Below are 20504 nucleotides of genomic sequence, written 5' to 3' on the forward strand. Positions count from 1 at the left end.
TTTTTTTTTTTTTTTTTTTTTTTTTTTTTTTTTTTTTGATGTAGAATCTCACTAAGTTGCCCAGATAGCCTCAAATTTGTGACCTCCTAAGCCTCCTGAGTCGCTGGGATTACAGGCATGCCACCACTCCCAGCTCTCACTTGTCTTTTTGATAGTTCTTTTCCTGCTCTGTGGTAGTTTCCTCACACGCTCATTGGTTCTTGAATGAAGACAGGAAGGGACCCTTTGCAGATCTCTGAGGTGCTCACATGTAGGGTTTTCTCTGTTGTTCTGGCTGTGAATGCCAGGTGCCTCGGTCCCCCACCCCATATTTGTAAATCCATCCTCTCACCTGAGGAGATTTTCACATTCCATCTGGGTTGCCTTCCCATTGGTATTTTCTCCAGCAGAAAGAAATGTGACAATGGTAGGGCTCAGTTACTTTGTGCCCATCCCTCAGGGATCACTGTCCTTTGCTTGGCACACAATATATTCAGAACTATTTTTCATATATTATATGTGCCTTTATAGCTTTTTACAGCAAGAGAGTGAATCTAGTTCCTGTTTCTCCAACTTGACCAGAAACTGAAGTTGTACATGGAATATTTTGACTTTGGAAAAGTTGCTTGACATAGGAAATTAATTTAAAAATAAAAATGTGAGGGCTGGGGCTGGGGCTCGGGCTCAGCGGTAATGTACTTGCCTGGCATATGTGAAGGACTGGGTATGATTCTCAGCACCACATATAAATAAAGTTTTATCAACAACCAAATACATATTTTTAAATAAATAAATAAAAATTTGAATATAATTGATTCAGCAAAACCTATATACTGGCTGAAGATACTTCCCTAAGCTAATAGTTATAACTTTCAGATAAGAATAGAACAACTCTGGGGCTGGGGATATGGCTCAAGCGGTAGCGCACTCGCCTGTCATGGGTGGGGCACTGGGTTCAATTCTTAGCACCACATAAAAATAAAATAAAGATGTTGTGTCCACTGAAAACTAAAAAACAAATATTAAAAAATTCTCTCTCTCTCTCTCTCTCTCAAAAAAAATAGAAAAACTCTGGGGTTGGGGTTGTGGCTCAGTGGTAGAGCGCTCACCTAGCATGGGTGAGGCCCTGGATTCAATCCTCAGCACCACATAAAAATAAATAGAGGCGTTGTGTCCATCTGTACCTAAAAAAATAAATATTTTTTTAAAAAAGAAGAGAACAACTCCTAGGTAGACTTTCTGGGAAGAAAAAAGGTATCCTCAGATATTAAGAGCTATGTGGTGGGGAAAGTATACCAACTTTCACCTCCAGGGACAGAATTGCACATAGGTATCTGATCAGTTGGTGCTACAGTTCTAATGAAATTCTCTCTACCACCCTGAGTTGTACTTGGGTACCTGATCTCAGGTCCTCTTTTCCTAAATATAACTCCTGACTCCTAACTGCAGACAACACGGAGGGTCTGCCTGGAATGAGAGTAAAAGTCTACAAAAGTCACATGGGGTTCACATACTTAAGCATATAAATAATGATCGGTAAACATAAGTCATCAGGGTTCAAATTCTTTGTGTGGTCAGCCATGGTTAGTTCCTGTAAAAGAGCCTTCATTCCATAGGTGAAGAGACCTTTTACTCTTTCCACAACCTTAGCCTCTGGTCATCTCTGGGATTTTTAACTCAGAAGCTAACTTTAGGGCTTGGGAGATGTTTTCCATCTCATGGGTGCCCATCATTTGATCTGTGCATGTTATGGACGGGAAGTTCTATTAACCTTTGTTTTAGGCTGAGTCCTGGCTGCCCTGAGATTCTACTTCTCCCCTCACAAATGGTAGCACACATTTTCCTGTTTCCTCAACCAGTAGGGGACACCTTCCCCAGACCTCTACACCTTTTTCAGTGTCATCCTTTCAACAGTTCATCTGAAAAGTCTTGTTCTTCATAAACCACTTGAATCCCCTTATTTAGATTGACATCATTGTCTTCCTATTTCTTTGTTCTTTACTGAACCTCAGGCTGAACTCTGGTCCTCTGCACCTTTAAGTTTCCTAAGTGCAGCTGTACCTGTGAATTTCAAAACTCAAAGAAATATTTATATTTGTTTGTTTTAGGGACCCAGACACATAAAGAAAATGGCTCAATGATTTAGTGTCTAGGGGTGTTTTTGTCTTTTTAAAGGATATCCAAGGAAGCAAAGTACTCTTCTACCTGTAGTCCTCATGGCTTCAGGGTAGTCATTATTTCCTCAAAAAATTGAAATAGCTATGAATACTCAGAATTTTCTATCTTACCCTGGAGAACAAGTTGACCCTCTTTTGAATATTCCTCGCTGGATACTTTCAGACTCTGAAGTAACTCATAATGTAAGGTGTTGTCTTGCTTTATAGATGTCAGCAAGAAGGTCCATTTTGGTCTCTTTTTTTCATTTCCCTGTCTTAATTGAGATTTGCACTAATGCATCAGGCTCTGGTATTTATAATCATTTAGCCTCAAAAGCCCTAAGCAGACCTGGTAGATATGCAGAATGATCCAAAGAGGACTTTGTTGCTAACAGTGAGAGAAATAGTATATCCATGCAGCAGCTCATTTATTCACACTCTCATTCATCAGATATTTATTGAACACACACCTCAAATCTGGCCAATCAGAGCATTCTAACTGAAGCTACAACCACTGGTTCAGGAATTTCTTGTGTTCCCTGAGCCAATTCCATTAGTATTATTAAGACTTTCTGCTAGAATTGTGAGGAAGGAGGGGCTTTTTCCTGGGGTTTGATTCGCCAGGAGGTGGGAGCTGTGTTGCTGGAAGCCATCTTTCTTAATGGACAGGCCTCTCTGTGAACTAGTCTTTGTGGAAAACAGAGCTGTGCTATGGCAAGAGAATTTCCTTAGCATGATTAAAACATGGCTATTCCTGAACCCAGTGGTATCAGGTAATAACACTGAGGACAAATTGCTGTGTGTCCAGTAGAAGTCTCACTTCCAGGTGACTCTGCTCTAAATGGCTTCAATAAAAATGAAATGATTTATTAGTTCATGAAACTACATCACCATATTGTATATAACCGCTGAGCCACATCCCCAGCCCTTTTTATCTTTTATTTAGAGACAGAGTCTCACTGAGTTACTTAGGGCCTTGCTAAATTGCTGAGGCTAGATTTGAACTTATAATCCTCCTGCCTCAGCCTCCCAAACTGCTGGGATTACAAGTGTGTACCATGCCCAGCTGTACAATAGATATCTTAAACTGATCCTCTCTAACTGAAAACATGCATCCTTTAGGCAACATCTCCCCAACCTACCCACCCCCATTTCCTCCTAACCATAAATTTACCCTCTACTTTTATGAGTTAACTTTTATAAATTCCACATAAGTGATATATCAAGCAGCACTTGCCTTTTTGTGGTTTATAATTATTTTATACATTTTCCTTTCAAGTTGTTTAGAAAAAAAAACTGGAGTTACAAGCCACAATTATAAAATACTGTCTTTTAAATTTGCCATGGATCTTTATTTCTTCATGTGTCTGTTGAGTTACTCTCTAGCTTCCTTTCATTTCAATTTGAAGGAACTTAGTATTTCTCAAGGGAATATCTATTTGTAAGGAATGTCTTAACTTACTCTCATTTCAAAGGACAGCTGTGCTAGATACAGAATTCTTGATTAAGGGTTTTTTTCCACATAATACATTTATTTATGTATTTAATTATTCATCAGTACTGAGGATTGAACCCAGAAGTGCTCTACCACTGAGCTACATCCTCAAAATGATCAGACTCTTTGAAATAACTCAACCCTTTTATTTTTTTAATTTTAAGACAAGGTCTCACTAAGTTGCCAAGGCTGGCCTCAAACTTGAGATCCTCCTGCTTAAGCCCCCCATGTAGCTAGGATTACAGGTATGTACCACCTGCCCAGCTGCAACATTTTACACATACTATACTTCTGCCTTCTGACCTGCAGGGTTTCTGCTGCAAAATGACCTGATGATTTTACCAAGGATCCCTTGTAGGAGACAAGTCATCTTTCTTTTGTTGTTTTCAAGATTCTCTTTGTAAGCTTGACATGGTGGTACATGCCTATAGTTCCAGCTTCTTGGGAGCTTGGGGCAGGAGAATCATTTGGGCTGGGGAGTTGAGTCCTATAATCCCAGAGACTTGGAAGGCTGAGGCAGGAAAATTGAGAAATTGAGGTCAAGCCTTGGCAACTTAGCAAGAACCTGTCTCAGAATAAAACCAGTTGAGTATATAGCTCAGTATTAAAAGTGCTCCTGGGTTTAATTACCAGTACCACAATTTTTTCTCTTTGTCTTTGACATTCAGCATTTGATTATGTCTTCATGTGGATCTCTGCAAATTTATCTTCGAGTTTATCAAACAACTTAGATCTGTAGGTCCATGTTATTTCCTCAGTCTGGGAAAGTTTTCAGCAAATATTACTTAAAATAATTTTTCTCAGGCTGGGGCTGTAGCTCAGTGGCAGAGTGCTTCTTAGCATGTGTGCAGCACTGGGTTTGATCCTTAGCACAACATGAAAATAAACAAATAAAATAAAGTATTCTGTCCATCTACAACTACAAAAAAAATTTTAAATAGTTTTTCCATCCCTTCTCTTTCTATTCTTCTGGGACTCCTATAATGCATATAATGATCCACTGATGGTTTCCTATAAAACCCTTAGACTTTGTTCACTATCTCCATTCTTTTTTACTTTCTACTGCTCATATTCAATAATCTCAAATGTCCTACCTTCAAGTCTGATGATTTTTTTCCTGCTCAAGTCTACTATTGAGCTTCTCTAGTGAGTTTTTAAAATCAATTATTGAATTTTTTCAGCTCCAAAATTTCTGTTTGATTCTTTTTTCTAATATATAGCTTTTTGTTGATATTTTCATTTCATTTATTATTTTTCTGATATCCTATAATTCTTTGTGCTTCCTTTATGCCTTCAAGCATCTTTAATACAATTATAAAATTCTTCATCTAGTAAGTCTGATACCTGTCTTGCTTCAGAGGTGGTTTCTGATGCTTTATTTATTTCCTTTGAATAGGCCATGTTTTCCTATTTCTTTGACTTGTGATTTTTCAATGAAAATTGGGCACTAAAAAAAAAAAAGAAAGAAAGAAACAGAAAACATCCCCTTCTCCAGTCCTTGCAAACTGGCTGTGTTCCCAGGGAAGCCTGTTGTGTTCCATGACTAAACACTCAAAGTCACTTCAGGTGAACTGGGCTGCATGAAATAATCAGAGAGAGAGAGAAATACCTTTTTCTTTGGGTCCTATGACAGCTCCTCTGACCTTAGGGGTCATGAAAAGAGAGAGGAGCACATCATGAACCCTTTTATTGGTAAGAAGCCATTCAAAGGAGACAAGGGATAGGATTACAAAGGAATAGGTGAGTGTAGCTCAACCCCCACAGGTGATGCCTACACCTAAGACCCACTTTGCTATTTGCGCTGGGACAACACCCAAGTCACCACAAAATGTAGTGATTGGTCAGAGCCTTGTGCTTCAGGACTGGAAGGCGTGGTCATTCAGAGTGGCTTCCCATAGAAGCCCTTTAATACCAGCTGGTTATATTCTGAGACTTGAGACCAGTGTGAGGAAAAAGTTTAAGGTTTTCAGGTATTTTTTCTGAACATGTATTTTGCCTGGGTCTCCGTGTCTTCTGATTTCCTTGAATACACACCTGCATTTAAATATCTTGATTTCCCAGGGTCATACCGCAGGTTAACTTGGGACCTTCATCTGTATTCTCTTCCTCCTTGTGTCTGCAGGGAGTCTCCTTGAAGCTTTCCCAAGCAGTGCCTGATGTTTCTTCTACCCAATATCTGAGTTAGGCAAGGCAGAGCTCAGTTCTTCTAGCAATCCCAACAGGTTATAACACTTCAATAAGATCTGCTCTGCTACTCTAATTCAAAGAAGAGAATTGGAAACTATAATGCTATCTCCTACAGACCACAACAATGCCATAGCATGATGAACTGTAAAAAGAATGCACATGCCAGGAAACTTCCTTCTTTCTAAGATCTGGTTTTACTTAATTGGACATTTACATGGTTGCTATTTTCTCCTTTGTCCAAAGTCCTCTGAACCTCTAACTAGGATCTAACCCTGGGTTCTTTTTTTAGTCCAGTGGCTTTGTCCATTTAGTCTGATTTTAGCAAGAATTCTGATGAGTCCGTTTTGCAAACCCCCCAACTCTTGATATTGTATCAACCTGGTCTGCCTTTAGCAATCAATAATCTGTCAATTCAGTTTAGTCAGAATTCCCTTTGTCCCTGATGTTTCCTTTTTTGTAATTTTCTGTCTGCTTGACCCTCATCCTGATCCTTGATCTCTCATTCTTGTTGTCCTTGGAGTTGAGTCAAATCTTTCTCTCCTACAACAAAACCCTATTATAGCAGCCCCTTTGAATAAAGTCTGCCTTTTCCCTTCTTTAACAATTCCAATAAGGTTATTTTAGCTAGTTTTTGTAGGTTTTTTTTTCCTAGTAAGTAGAAACTTGAACTGTACATCTTTTTTTTTTTAATTAGTTACACATGACAGTACAATGATCTTGACATATTTTATAGGGTTTTTAAAAATGTCTTCTTGGAAATAAAAGGGCTTGGATGTTGTGAAGTCCACCATTTTGCTGATGTCAAATACTGTTTTATGGGTTGTTAATATATTCTGGATATTAACTTCTTATCAGCTATATCATTTGTAAATAATTTCTCTCATACAATAGAAGGATGGGATAGTATCTTTTGATGCACAAAGTTTTTAATTTTTATTAAGTCAATTTATCTAATGTTACCTCTGCTTTCAATGTCAATACCCATAAAACTGTTGCCAAATCCAGTGTCATGAAAATATCTCCCAAATTTTTCTGGGAGTTTTATAGTTCTAGCTCTTACATTAAGATAACTGATCCATTTTCAATTCATTTTGGCATATGGTAAACAGTAAGAGTGCAACTCCATTCTTTTAAAAAATATTTTATTAGTTATTAATGGACCTTTATTTTTTGTTTATACCCAGTGCCTCACACATGTGAGGCAAGCGCTCTACCACTGAACTACAACCCCAACCCCACAACTCCATTCTTTTATATATATAGTTTTCTCAGCACTATTTCTTGAAAACACCATTCTTTTCCTTTTTTTAATATTTTTTAGGTGTAGTTGGACACAATGCCTTTATTTTTATTTATTTATTTTTATGTTGTGCTGAGGTTCGAACCCAGGGCCTTGCACGTGCTAGGCGAGTGCTCTACCACTGAGCTACAACACCAGTCCCTGTCCTTTTCTTTTTGATGGCCTTGACATCCTTGTTGAAAACTGACTATGTATGTAAGAGTTATATATGGGCTCCCTATCCTATTCAGTTGATTTATGTTTATCCTTATGCTAGTACCCATGTTTTAATTACTATAGCTTTGTACTAAGGTTTGAAGTTAGGTACTATGAGTTATTTATTTATTTAAATCAATATTGATGTTAAAGAACTGGCTTTTCCAGTTCTGGGTTGTTGGGATTTTTATAGGAATTGCATGAAATCTGTCTATATCCTTGCATAGTAGTTACATTTTTACACATTACATACTTCTATCCATGAACACAGGATATCTTTCCATTTTTTAAGTCTTTCTTTGATCTCATTCAGCAGTGTTGTTTAGTTTTAAACATAGGTTTATTTCTAGTATTTACTCCCTGTAAGTACTATTATAAGTTGAATGTGTTTCCTAATTTCCTTTCTGGACTGTGTGTGTGTGTGTGTGTGTGTGTATCATACACAAATACATTTTTATACATACATAAAAATTATTTGGGGGTATTGATTTTCCAAATTTACTGGGTTCATCAGATTTGTGGATTCTTCAGGATTTTCCTTATATAAGATCATGTCATCTGTGAACATAGTTTTACAATTTCTTTTCCATTCTGGATGCCTTTTCTTTATTTCTCTTGTCAAATAGTTCTGGATAGCGTTTTCATTGCAGTTTTTAATAACAGCTATGAAAGAAGATATCCTTGACTTTTCCTGATCTTGGAAGAAAGATTTTTATTCTTTCACCATTAAATATGATGTTAACTGTGATTTCTTACAAATACCACTTATCATGATGAGAAACTTTCCTCTGTTCCTGAAAATTTTTATCATGAAAGGGTACTATATATAAATTGATTGCATAGAATTTTCTTCATTCTATTAGTGAGATTAATTACACTGATTTTTTAATATTGAATTATCCTTGCACTCCTGGGATAAATCCCACATGGTCATGAAGAATAAACCTCTTATGTGCTAATGGATTCTATTTTGTTGAGAATTTTTATGTTTATGTTCATAAAGGACATTGGTCTATAATTTTCCTGTGATGTCTTTCTCTGCCTTTGCTATCAGAGCCATGTTGGCCTCATAAAGTGATTTAGGATGTGTTCCCTTCCTTTAATTGTTTGGAAGTGTTTGAGAATTGGTGCTAATCAGTACAACTCACTGTTGCCTCTGACTGTTGAGATGTTCTATTTCTTCTTGAGTAGATTTAGGTAATTTATGTATTTTGCCTGATTATTTTTTTTTCTAATTGCTGGCACATAGATGTTCATGTTTTTTTGGCTCACATTTTTAAAGGTTTCAGTCCATGAGTGTTTGGCTCATTCCTTTGACTATCTGGAAAAGCAGTACATCATGACAGGAGCACAAAGGAAGCTGCTCACCTCCTGGCAACTGGGAAGCAAAGGAAAAGGAAAAGGAGGCCCAGGTCCCAATATTCCTTTCAAGGGCACACTCCCGATGACCTCACTTCTTTCCTTAGTTCACCTCCTAAAGGTTTCACCACTTCCTGATAGTGCCACAGTTGAGGACAAAGCCTTCAAAATAGGGGCTTTGGGGAAACATTCAAGATCCAAAGTATAGCAAATAGTAAGGAAGACGGATGTTCAAATCTAGCCTATGTTCCCTAAAAGGGATAACTTTGGGGAACTTGTTAGAATCAATTGAGTCTCAGGTCACTATTAACATGGAGATGATTATGAAATTTGCCTTATAGTCTGTGGAAAGATTACTAAAAGAAGAAAAAACACACCACTCAACTTACATGTGCCAAGCACTGCAGTATTTACTTGATGAATATTTTCTAATTCTTATACCACCATTTCAAAGCAGAAATCAGGAAAAATGTGACTTCCCCAAAATTATATAATTGGCAAATGTCAGAATCAATAGGCTGAATTCAAACACAGGTCCAGAACTGGGAATATTTAATTTCTTAATTAAATTTATTAATTTAATTTATAAAGGCTGCCCCCAAAACCTCCAACACACACCCATAAGGTTCAGTTGCTGCTATTAACAAACACTGTATTATTATTGAATTTTCCCCTATACACATTTAATGCCAGAACACTTATGTTCTGCACCTCTTAGGCCTTATGACCTTGTCATTGTTTTCTTTCATCAGTGACTTCTCTACATAGCCTTTTTACCCCAATTGCAACCTGTTTAAAGACAGTGTCTGACTCCCCCTGGGAGTCCAACATAGAGCGAGGCTCCCAGAAAGTAATGTGGTATGTGCCTTGATTTCTTTTCTAAATATTTACTAATGACTGATCAAGAGGTTGTAATCATGCCCGACTAGCCCAAGCCTAATAACATGACTGACTTACCAGGCATCAGTGTGCAGTGACATGGCTGTAACCTTCATTCAGGAAGAGAGCAGTTGCAGGCAGCCCAGGGGATCCTGTACTGGGATGATGCTGAAGATTTGCAGGCTTCAGCCCTCACAAAGTAAAGCTTTTCCTCTTCTCCCTGCAGTGACTTAAAACTTCTTTATTCTTCTCCTTATCCAAATCTGTAGGATTTGGAAGTGTTCCCACATCCCTACTGCATACTTCTTTCACCTTCTGCCTGGTCTCTTTGTGTCCTTGGATTATTTGGGGCAAGAAACATGTTTCCCTTCAAAATGGTTCAGACACCAAAGGAGATATTAGAAGGAAATGAAAGTGTTTTATAAGGCCTCTCCCCACAAAAAGTGTAACAGTAAGTAGAAGAGTGAAAAGTGATTAGGAAGACACACTAGATGTGACATTTGAGACTAGAATGACAAAGCAGCCACGAAAAAATGATTAAATCAATAGCTAATATTTACCGTTTTTGAGGTGCCACTGTTGTGTTTTATACCAAGTAACTTATTTAATCTTCATAATAATTCAGTGAGATAGGTTTTATTATCATTTTACAGATGGAAAAACTAAGGCAGGACACACTGGAATAATTTGCCCAAGGTCACACAAAGCCCGTAAACATGCAACCTGGCTCAAATACACATAGCAGGCTCCAGAGTTTGTACTCCTCACACACAACACACAAAGCTTTTAGCTCTTGAAAGGTATGGTCTTATTTGTCTAGCCCACAGCAGATGTTCAAGAAATGGTTAACAGACCTGAGGAAACAATATTATTCTGTCAATTAAGGCATATTATTAAGATCTTAGCCCAATTTTTTACCATAAGGTAACATCATTTCATTGCTTTTCTAAAACCCTGTCTTTATTTTAAAATTTGGTTTCTTATCCCCTAGTTTTGAGCCATTGTAAAGGAACTTTAACTCAAGAATTGTAAAATAATGAGTTCACACTGATATTTACATGATTCCTCTCATAACAAAATGTCAAAGTGGTATAAACTATGATAGTGGGAGCTGGGGCTGTAGCTCAGTGGTAAAGCATTTGCCTCGAATGTGTGAGACACTGGGTTCAATCATCAGCACCACATAAAAATTAATTAATTAATTTAAGTTAAGCTAAAAAAAAAAAAAAAACAATGGTAATGAAAGGGAGTAAAATCTAGTGATTAAATGACCATAGAACTACTTCATTTTTGCAGTACCAGTTGCTTGGGAGGGCATGGGAAAGAAAATGAAACATAGCTACTGCCATTAATAAATAAATATATATACACACACCATGCCATGCTTCCTTAATTATAACTCTCTTAAAGATCCTTCAGCATTCCATAGCATTTCAAAATAAATCTTGTCACTAAAAATAAATCAAAGATACATCCCGGTGAATATTAAAAACTTACCACCCCATGATGGCTTAGTGGTAGAGCACTTGCCATGGTATGCATGAAGGTTTGGGTTTGATCCCCACAACAAAGAAAAAAAAAATCACTATCCCATTCACAGCCCACCATCTCTACTGAGCATTGGGCATTGCTATTGAACTATGCTCCCTGCTTTGGCTTTCATTTAAAGTTACACAGCTATTAGAGAGCATCTTGCCTAAAATCAGAAACCCTGTCCCCCATGATATTTTATATCAATAAAATATTCATTTTTAAGACATTTTATTTGTAACTCCAAAATGCCATAAAGAACACAATATGAAACATAAGCTACGTAACTGCCCATTGCTTGCAGGTGACCATACACTCCTAATCACATTAATCTGTGCTATCTTTCTAATCACAAAATAGGAAGCCACAGGGTCACCAAGACTATTCCATTTCTTACCAAGAACTTAGAATATGTGAAGCCATCCTCCTCACATACTATATTAAGTTTAGTGCAGAAAACAGAAACTCTTTAAGTATTTTACGAAAACATAATGCAGGAAGTTAAAGCTTTCAAAATTGGCAGGCTGGCAAAAGTAATGACTACTACTTCTGAACTACTGATTTCAAGGTAAAAACCCATAACTTGACCAAGGGATGGAAAAATGACTCTGCTGTTACCAATGCTGCAGGCATCAGTATTTCAAAGCTACAGAACTTGAAATTAGACACTGGAACAGAGTCCAGCTGTACAATGTAAGAGAGAACTTGCTTGCCTACTTTACCTAGAATTCCACAGCACACAACATCTACAGGACACATGGTTACAAAATCAGGATTTAGATTGAAAGCTCACCACAGCAAAGCACACTCTAATCTCTCGTAATAGATTGCTTCTTAATTGTTGTCACAGCATTTGGGAGTTATTTCAAATTTGCTATTATTCTCTTTTGACAGCTCCAATCCCTGAGAAAAGGATAAATTTATTAATTGTTACAGTGGTTATCAAAAGGTGCTTCCTGGCAGGCAGCATTAGTGTCACCTGACAACTTGTAAAAAATGCCAATTCTTCACCTTAAACTAACTGATACAGAAATTCTGGAGGTGGAGCTTGGCAATCAGTGTTTGAACAAGCTCTCCTGGTGATTCTGACATACCACTAAAGTTCACTAAAATTCCTGACCCATGGACCTGTAATATATGAGTAATGCTCAACAAATTATCTTGAAATATGTGAATTAAATAAAGCCCATAAGAAGTGAACTACAAATTTTCTTCACCAAAATAATATTCTTTGCACACAGACCAGGCTATTTTTCCTTAGGTTTGCCAGTTTCCCGTTAAAGTATGACTAAAATTAGCTTTAAGAAGTAACAACAACAAAAATTCTGCAAGAAATAGAGCCACAGTGAAATTTCCTTATGTATAAAATTGTTTTATTAGAGACCCCATTCTTCTTTTGCAGCTTTGATTTTTCAACATTATAACATTTATTGGATCCACTGGATGACTAAGTATCTTCACATACCCATTAGCTAAAACTAATTTCCATGTAGGTCTCAAATTGCAAGTTACTGCTATGAGATGCATATTTATTTATAATATGCTTGTCTGCTCTTCTGTAAAACTGTTTACAAATAGTATTATTGCAAAGAAAGATATATACATAATTCCTACATCTTTCAAGTTGTTCTACAATTCATGTCTTGATGTCTAGCAAACTAACCCTTAGCAAATACTACCTTTTTTACATCAGATTTCTCTCCAATGTGAATTCTTTGATGTGAGATGAGGGATACATTGAATGAAGGACTGCCCACAATTTCTGAATTTTCTATATTCCTATAGCTTTTCCCCCATATGAGTTTGTAAGAGATTCATACTACCTAATCTTTCCTAAATCTGCTATGTGTATAGTTTTTTTTTTCTTGTCTGTATTTACTTATGTCAACTAAGGGATTAATACTGACAAAGGCCTTCCCACATTTGTTATCCTCTTATGGTTTTCTATAGCATGAACTCTGATAGACAATAAAGGTTTCATCATAAAGGTCTTCCCATAAACACTACACTTGTAAGGCTGTTCTCAAAAATTTTGATATTGAATTAGGATTTGTGGCTGAAATTTATTATGAAAAATGATGCTTCATATAGTTTCTCTCTTGTATGATTTCTCATATGCATACTGATTTATAAGGTCTAAAGACCTTTCCATATTTACTGCATTACTGGGTTTTTGTCCATTATGTGTTCTCTGATGGGCAGTAAGATTTGAACCTTTACTAAAAGCTTTTCCACATTCATCACATTTATATGGCTTTTCTCCAGTATGAATTCTCTGATGTACAATAAGGTTTGAACTACAGCTGAAGGTCTTCCCACATTTAATACACTCATAAGGTCTTTCTCCAGTGTGAATTCTGTGATGTTGAAGCAGGGATGACCTGTGACTGAAGGCTTTCCCACATATACTGCATTCATAAGGTTTCAATCTAATGTGATTTCTCAAATGCATATTCAGTGATTCAGGCTGGCTGAAAGATTTCCTACATTTCTGACATTCAAAGGGTTTTTCTTCAGAATGAATACTCTGATGTTGAATAAGAAATGAGAGGCTACTAAAGACTTTCAGACATTTGTTACATTCATATTGTTTCTCGATAGTGTGAATTCTTTGATGTCGAGTAAGGTGTGAGCTACAGCAAAAAGCTTTCCCACATCCACTACATTCATAAGGTTTCTCTCCAGTATGTATTTTCTGATGGTGGATAAGAGATGACCTATGAATGAAGGCCTTCCCACATATTTGGCACTCATAAAGTTTTTCTTGAGTATGAATCCTCAGATGTTCAATGAGATGTGAAACACGACTAAAAGACTTTCCACAGTTCGTACATTCATATGGTTTCTCTCCAGTGTGAGTGCTTTGATGATTAGTAAGAGAAGAGACATGACTAAAGGCCTTTCCACATTCAGTACATTTGTAAGGCTTCTCTCCACTATGGCTTATTTGATGTCGAGTAAGGGATGAGCCATGGCTAAAAGTCTTCCCACATTCACGACAATGATAAGGTTTCTCTCCTGTATGAATTCTCCAATGGCGATTAAGGATTGATTGTTTACCAAAGGCTTTCCCACATTCACTACATGTATAGATCTTCTCTCTATTAAAAGTCTGATGAAGGGTAAGAGATTTGCTTTTGCTAAAAGTTGCCACACTTTCATTAGAACTCAAAACTTTCTTTCTGCCACCGATTTTCTCGTTTTTTATAACTGACCTTATTGGTAAACTCTTCTTTAACATATCATATTTATGCGATGTCCCTTCAGCAGAAATTCTCTGTGGTTCAGAAAGAGTAGGCTTTACATGGAAGATGCTTCTAAATGACGTACTGTATTTGTCAACACTTTCCCCAGAGGGGCTCTCACTAAAGGTGAGGGTCATTAGTCTGCAATGTTCTACCTGATGTCCATCCTTCCCCTCCAACTTCCCTTTATATTTTCCGTTCTTGTTTAAATCTGAAAATTCACAATGCCACCTTATGTTTTTTTCTATTTTTTCTGTTTGTGGTGAATCTTCATCATAAATATCCTTTGTTGATAATTCCTTGTTTTCCCATCTTGATTCCCAATCTGAAATACATCAAGAAAGCAAAGCAATGCTTTTTCTATACTTTTGAGAGGAAACTTCTCAGATGGAAATAGGAGAATTAGATAAGAAACAAAGCCTCTAGAAAACACATGGCTCTAACAATTCATGTATTTCAAAGATTCTGAACAATGCTGAAGTGAGGCACAGAAAATACAGAGAGCTCACAGAAGCAGGAACAGAGTATAACAAGCGAAAGGAGGAAAATGTAGACAACCACTATTTGAAAAAAATGAAGCTATTCTAGGAAGAAAATGTAGAAAGCATTCTGTATTCAGCCATCATTTTGTGCCTATATTCATATGAAAGATCACATTCTACTTTACATTTTTCTTGTGCAACTTTCAGTTAATCTCAACTAGCTGCCAGATTAACATGCGTGAAATACAGAATTTATACTACTACATTAAACAGTTACAATGACAACAAAATATATCTATGTGCTCCTTTTTGGTAATAAAGTTTAAGACTTTCTGAGTTTATATAATATCTGTGTGAAATCATATGAGAACTTACTGGACATTAGAAAATATTATTCTTAGAAATATATTCTAATACATTTCTTATTTCCACTAACATTTATGTTCACGTATATCCCAAGAAACTCAGCGTTAAAGACAAAGTGATTTTTCATCTAATTGACAACTTTTCTTAACTTAAAACAATCAGTAAGTCCATTTCCTTAAATGGGATTAAAAAATAATTTGTCTTACTGTGTTATGAATAAAATAGGAATTTGAATTATTGTAATGGCAAAACCCTTCACTTCTGATTAGATGATATGAGTCTAATATCATATCATATATTATTCTGAATAATCTGGGAGTGGGGTGACTGTTTTGAATCTAAGCTGAGGGTACCTCAATTTTGTTTACCTCTGAGATCTCATTTTAGTGTCCCTAAAATGCCTCCACACTCACACTCACAATAAGCATCTTTAACAAAGACCTCCTTTGCTTGATTCACTAGACTCACCCAGAAGCATACCTTTTGACAGTGTTTTCTCCACCATCCAGGGTTCTTTTCCATCCTCCAATAAAGTGATCACATATGGCTTAGTTATGGAAAGACCTGCTTACAGAAAGAATATAGAACTTTTTAAAGCTATGCTCCTCAAGGTTGAGAGACCATCACAAGAGCAACCAAAGGAAGGGTGGAAGGATGTCCACTGAAATGAGAAGATAAGCTTCAGGTAGGCACAAAGGAGCTACACATTCCCTTCGGAACATGGCACAGAAATTCAGCCATTTACGTAGGAGGAGCTTCAGCAATTGGAGTAGCAAAAGAAAGATCTCCCTCACTGCAGTGGAGGGGGAGATATCTTACCTAGAGAGACCAGATTTTCATAGTTCTGCACCATCACATCCTTGTATAAATCCTTCTGCGCAGAATCTAACCATGCCCACTCTTCATGAGAGAAGTCTATAGCCACATCACTAAATGTCACCTAAAACAGCAAGATATTTAGATTCAACCACAGCCCAGGCCTCTTCTAACACTGTACAAGGGGTAAAATTTCTTGGTTGTGGAAGAAAGCAAACAAGATTCAGGACTTGTGATAATGATCAGAAATCCAAACTCAGTTACACGATAACTGAATAATTATGTGCTCAGCATTGTCATATAGTACAAATGACAGGCACATACAAGAACTTTGCTTCAGAAGAGTTAACTTCATCAAAGAGAATAAAAGTATACAAAATTTGAATAATCAGCATTCAACATTTGACAGTATACATTAAAGTACTTAGTTAAATCTTATATACGTTAAGTGTTATGTAAGTAATGAAAAATAAGGCCAAACCAATTTCTCTCACATGAGATACTCAAGATGATTCACTAAGGTTCAAGGGAAAAAAGAATGATCTAATGGATTCAGAGAAAAAGACATTTTTCTATTAAAGACTGATAAACATAAACTGCTATGGTTTGCACATGACCCTCAAAAGGCATGTGCTACAAACTAAACTGCCATCATAACAATACTAAGAATTGGGACCTTGAAGAGGTAATTAGGTCACAAGGGCTCTGCCTTCATGAAAGGATAACTGATATGGTAGGAGGGAGTTCATTTTAAAAGGATGAGTTCTATATCCTGTTTCTGTGCCCTTCTGCCATGGGATAATGCAGCAAGAAGGCTTACCAGATGTTGGCCCCTTAATCTTAGACTTCTTAGCTGCCAGAACTGTGGGAAATAAATATCTATTGTTTATAAATTACTTAGTCTGTGATATTCTGCATAGAAGCACAAATGGACTGACATATACATAAATAATTTATGAACAAAAAAAAAAGTATATTTATGGTGTATCCTTAAGCCTTGTATTGCCAGTCACCCGACAATTAAAATAATTTGACACCCATGGGTGAGAAGACTGACAGATGGCTTCATGCCAATAGATAGTACTTTAACAGGATCTCAAAGTAAGGGTAAAAAAATAAAAGAAAGGACACATATCAGAGACTATATTCTAAAGGAAAGCTCACAGATGTGTTTAGAAATTTCTTCTCAACAGAATTCATTCATAATGTTATTTAAAATGGCAAAACTTTAGAAAAAGTTTAAATGTTCAATAATATATTATTGGTTGGTCAAATTAAAATATATTCATTTAAAGTGGCATTGTTGCTTTCATTTACAAAAAGACATGACTTGGCAGTGGTAAATTTTCATTACGAGAGAGGTTGATTCAATATTTTACTACTCTTGTACAGTGTTTTATATGTACGTTCACCAGTAACACATCTTTAGTTTTAAAGGGGGGATTTACCCTTGACAAGTGCTGAGAAAATAATTAAAAATTGAATCTCCTACCAATGCAGAAGATCCTCTCCACAAATGTAGAAAAGAAAGAAAAGTTGCATTCTTGAATAAGCAATAAACCAAACAGATGCACTACACAGGAATCCCACTAAAGATTGCCAGGACAGAAAGAAATCTCACTCTTTTACAAAGCCAGGAAGATATAATCCATTATATACATGTTTTCAAATAAATGATAACTGTCCTCAACTAAGAGGACTTAACAGAAAAACATGCCACCTTATAGTTCATCCTAAATTCACCTGTTAATTGGAGTGTCCATGGGTTAGTTAATTGCATTTATCCCAAAGAAAAATAAAATTTTTTTCTCATATCTTAATGACAAGCAAGTCTTTACAACTTGGAGCCAGAACCTAGGCTAAATACTCACATACCGCAGAGATGGACACTAATTTCCATAATGTCTACATTTCAAAATGATGACTTCAATACTTTTAGGACTAGCAAAATGGGCAAGAGGCTGATTTAACTTTTAAAAAAATTTACACACGACTCAAAGGGATGGGGAATGGTTTTACAATTATAGATTTTTCACAAGAAAATACTCTAGAAAAGGATATGGAAGTCTCCTTCCTTTTTTATTTATTATTATTATTTATTTAAACCTGTTTGCACTTAGCCAGGTACTACAGGGTTAAGTCATATATGAACTGAATGTTTTCTATCTTTTCCTATTTTCCATAATAGTTTTTAAATTATTAGCTTTTGCAAATTTAATCTGATAAGCCTAATAAAAAATTCAACACAAAACAGACACATAAAACATTACCTTTCATTCCATAAAGTCATTTCATGTTTTTTTAACATATATTAATATTAAAGAAAAAATCCACATAATCTCAACAACAGATATTCTCTCTTCTTTATTTAGTGCAGCATTGACACTATTGACATTTCGGGCTAGATAATTCTTTGTTGTGGGGAGCTATCCTGTGCATTACAGAACATTTAACAGCATTCCTGGACTCTACCTACTAGATGCCAGGAGCAATAACATCTCACCCCCATCCAGGCTGTGATAACTGGAAAAAAACAAAAATGTCTACACATCACCAAATATCTCCTATGGGTACAGCCAGAGGGGGTAAAATCACTGGTTTGAGAACCACCGCTTTAGAAAATGTGTGTAGCTCCTTGAAAGACCTGCTAAGGCCTCTCTATCTATACTCAGGGGTTTTCAATATAACTTCACTTCTATAGCTTCCTCCCTGTTGCTATGTCACCACAGCCAATGTACCCTTACTTCCCCAGGGGTGGTTCAACCCTTTCTTCCTTTCAATTGCCTGGGTATCCTGGGGTTCACTATCTTTGTCCCAGAAAGAATTCAGGAGATCTGTCCTAACATTTGTCCCATAATATCTTTTGCTTTCTTATTTTTCTTCCAGTCCTGCAGTGCTCAATACAGTAGCCATTAACCAGTTTGGCTATATAAATTAAAAATTAGATTAAAATTATACTGAGTAATCATAGGAGGTTGGTGTCTGTTGTACTAGACAGCACACATATAGAACATTTCCACCAATGTAGAAAGTTTAGACAGTACTGTACCACATTAGGAAGTCCTATCAGTGTATACCCAAACTGATGTACAATTTTTCCTACCAAGTGCATTATAATTGCTTAGAAGATAAATCAACAAATGATTTTGGTATTCCTTTCCTTGTTTAAAAAAATAATAATAATAAGAGGGCTAGGGATGTAGCTCAAGTGGTAAAGTGCTTGCCTAACATGCATGAGGCCCTGGGTTTGATCCCCAGTATCTCAAAAAAAGTTTTTCTAATAGTCTAATTTTCTCAAAGCTTCACCTTCCACTCCATAATTCTGCCCATTTTTTTTTGACACTTATTTTATTCACTCAGTAAATATTTACTAAGCATCTGCTTGGTGCCAGGTACTACTCTGAATACACAAAAAAGAAAAACAGTACTCCTTCCAGTAAGAGGAGACAAACAATGAGCAGATCTCAACACTGAACACATGTAACACAAAGCAGTGATGAAGGCAGAAGTAACAGGTCAGGGAAGGTGGCTACAATTTTAAAAAGTTATTCAGAGAAATTTTCCTGAGGAAGTAATCATCAAGCAAAGATACAAAGAAGGTCACTGCAAGCTTGTACATATCTGGTGAAAAAACATTCCAAGAAGATGATACAGCAACTTCTAAGGCCTGGCAGCAATCACTTGCACTCACAGGGACAAGAAAGGCAGAAAATGAGGTGGGATCAGAGAGATAATATCCTAATTGTTCAAACTTCATACATCATTGCAAATCTAACTTCCATTTTGAGTTGGGGCCACTAAAAACTTTTAAGTCAAGGGATGACAGAATTTTAGAAAACAGCAGAATCCACTGTGACAGCTCTGTTGAGAAAAGACTGAAGAGAGTAAAGGGCAGAAGCAAGGAATCTAGCTAGTAGCTACTACAATAATCCAGAGAGCTTGGATCAGAGGCACAGTGGTAGAGGGAGTGGTGGGGTAACCAAGTCAGATTTTATATATATTGTTTATACTTTAGTTCCACCTAGAGCATTTGAATGTAATACATGAAAATAATCAAGGACAACTCCAGACATCTCTTCATTTGAGCAACTGGCAGGACCCATACACCATTCAGACCACATGACAACCATAAAGCAAACAACCTAAAACTCCAAACTTGTGTTTTGAATTATAATTTTAAATTTTGGGGCAACGACTCCAAAGAGTCTTCTAGTATAAAATTATGGTTGAACTGAGAGAGAACAGTACCTTGCAACTCTCCTGTTGGCTCTATCTTCTCCTATAACAGAAGGAACCATAAATCTAATCCCTAAATGTTCTTAAGTGGGAACTGGAAGCAGCCCCAAAGTGAACACTAGAAAACGCTAGTAAGAAAGCATTTCAGAAAGATTTGGGGACATGCAGACTTACCTGAGTCATTACAATTTCCAATAGTCCACACAGTTCCTTTTCTAGCCTCGTGGCTTACGGATGGGTAGTGTTCCTGAGAAGCAGAGCAAGGGGGGGGGGGGGGGG

General features: G+C 36.6%; 1 protein-coding gene across 3 annotated transcripts in view; it reads right to left on the minus strand.

The window, feature by feature from the left end:
* Positions 1-12934: 12934 nt before the first annotated feature.
* The window catches only part of LOC107151507 (zinc finger protein 181-like), an 8718-nt gene continuing 1148 nt past the window's right edge, over positions 12935-20504 (minus strand). For 2 of the 3 annotated variants that reach the window (XM_048790953.1, XM_015496912.2), the window contains 4 exons: positions 20400-20472; positions 15993-16113; positions 15654-15740; positions 12935-14650 (listed from right to left, as the gene is read on the minus strand). In XM_048790953.1, the coding sequence (XP_048646910.1) occupies positions 13164-14650; positions 15654-15740; positions 15993-16113; positions 20400-20408 (1704 nt within the window). In that variant the 5' untranslated portion in view covers positions 20409-20472 and the 3' untranslated portion in view covers positions 12935-13163. The remainder of the gene's footprint in view (positions 14651-15653; positions 15741-15992; positions 16114-20399; positions 20473-20504) is intronic. The other variant, XM_015496913.2, reaches the window with a different exon arrangement.

Source organism: Marmota marmota, unplaced genomic scaffold (assembly GCF_001458135.2).
Source record: "Marmota marmota marmota unplaced genomic scaffold, marMar, whole genome shotgun sequence".
In the NCBI taxonomy this organism is placed as follows: Eukaryota; Metazoa; Chordata; class Mammalia; order Rodentia; family Sciuridae; genus Marmota; species Marmota marmota.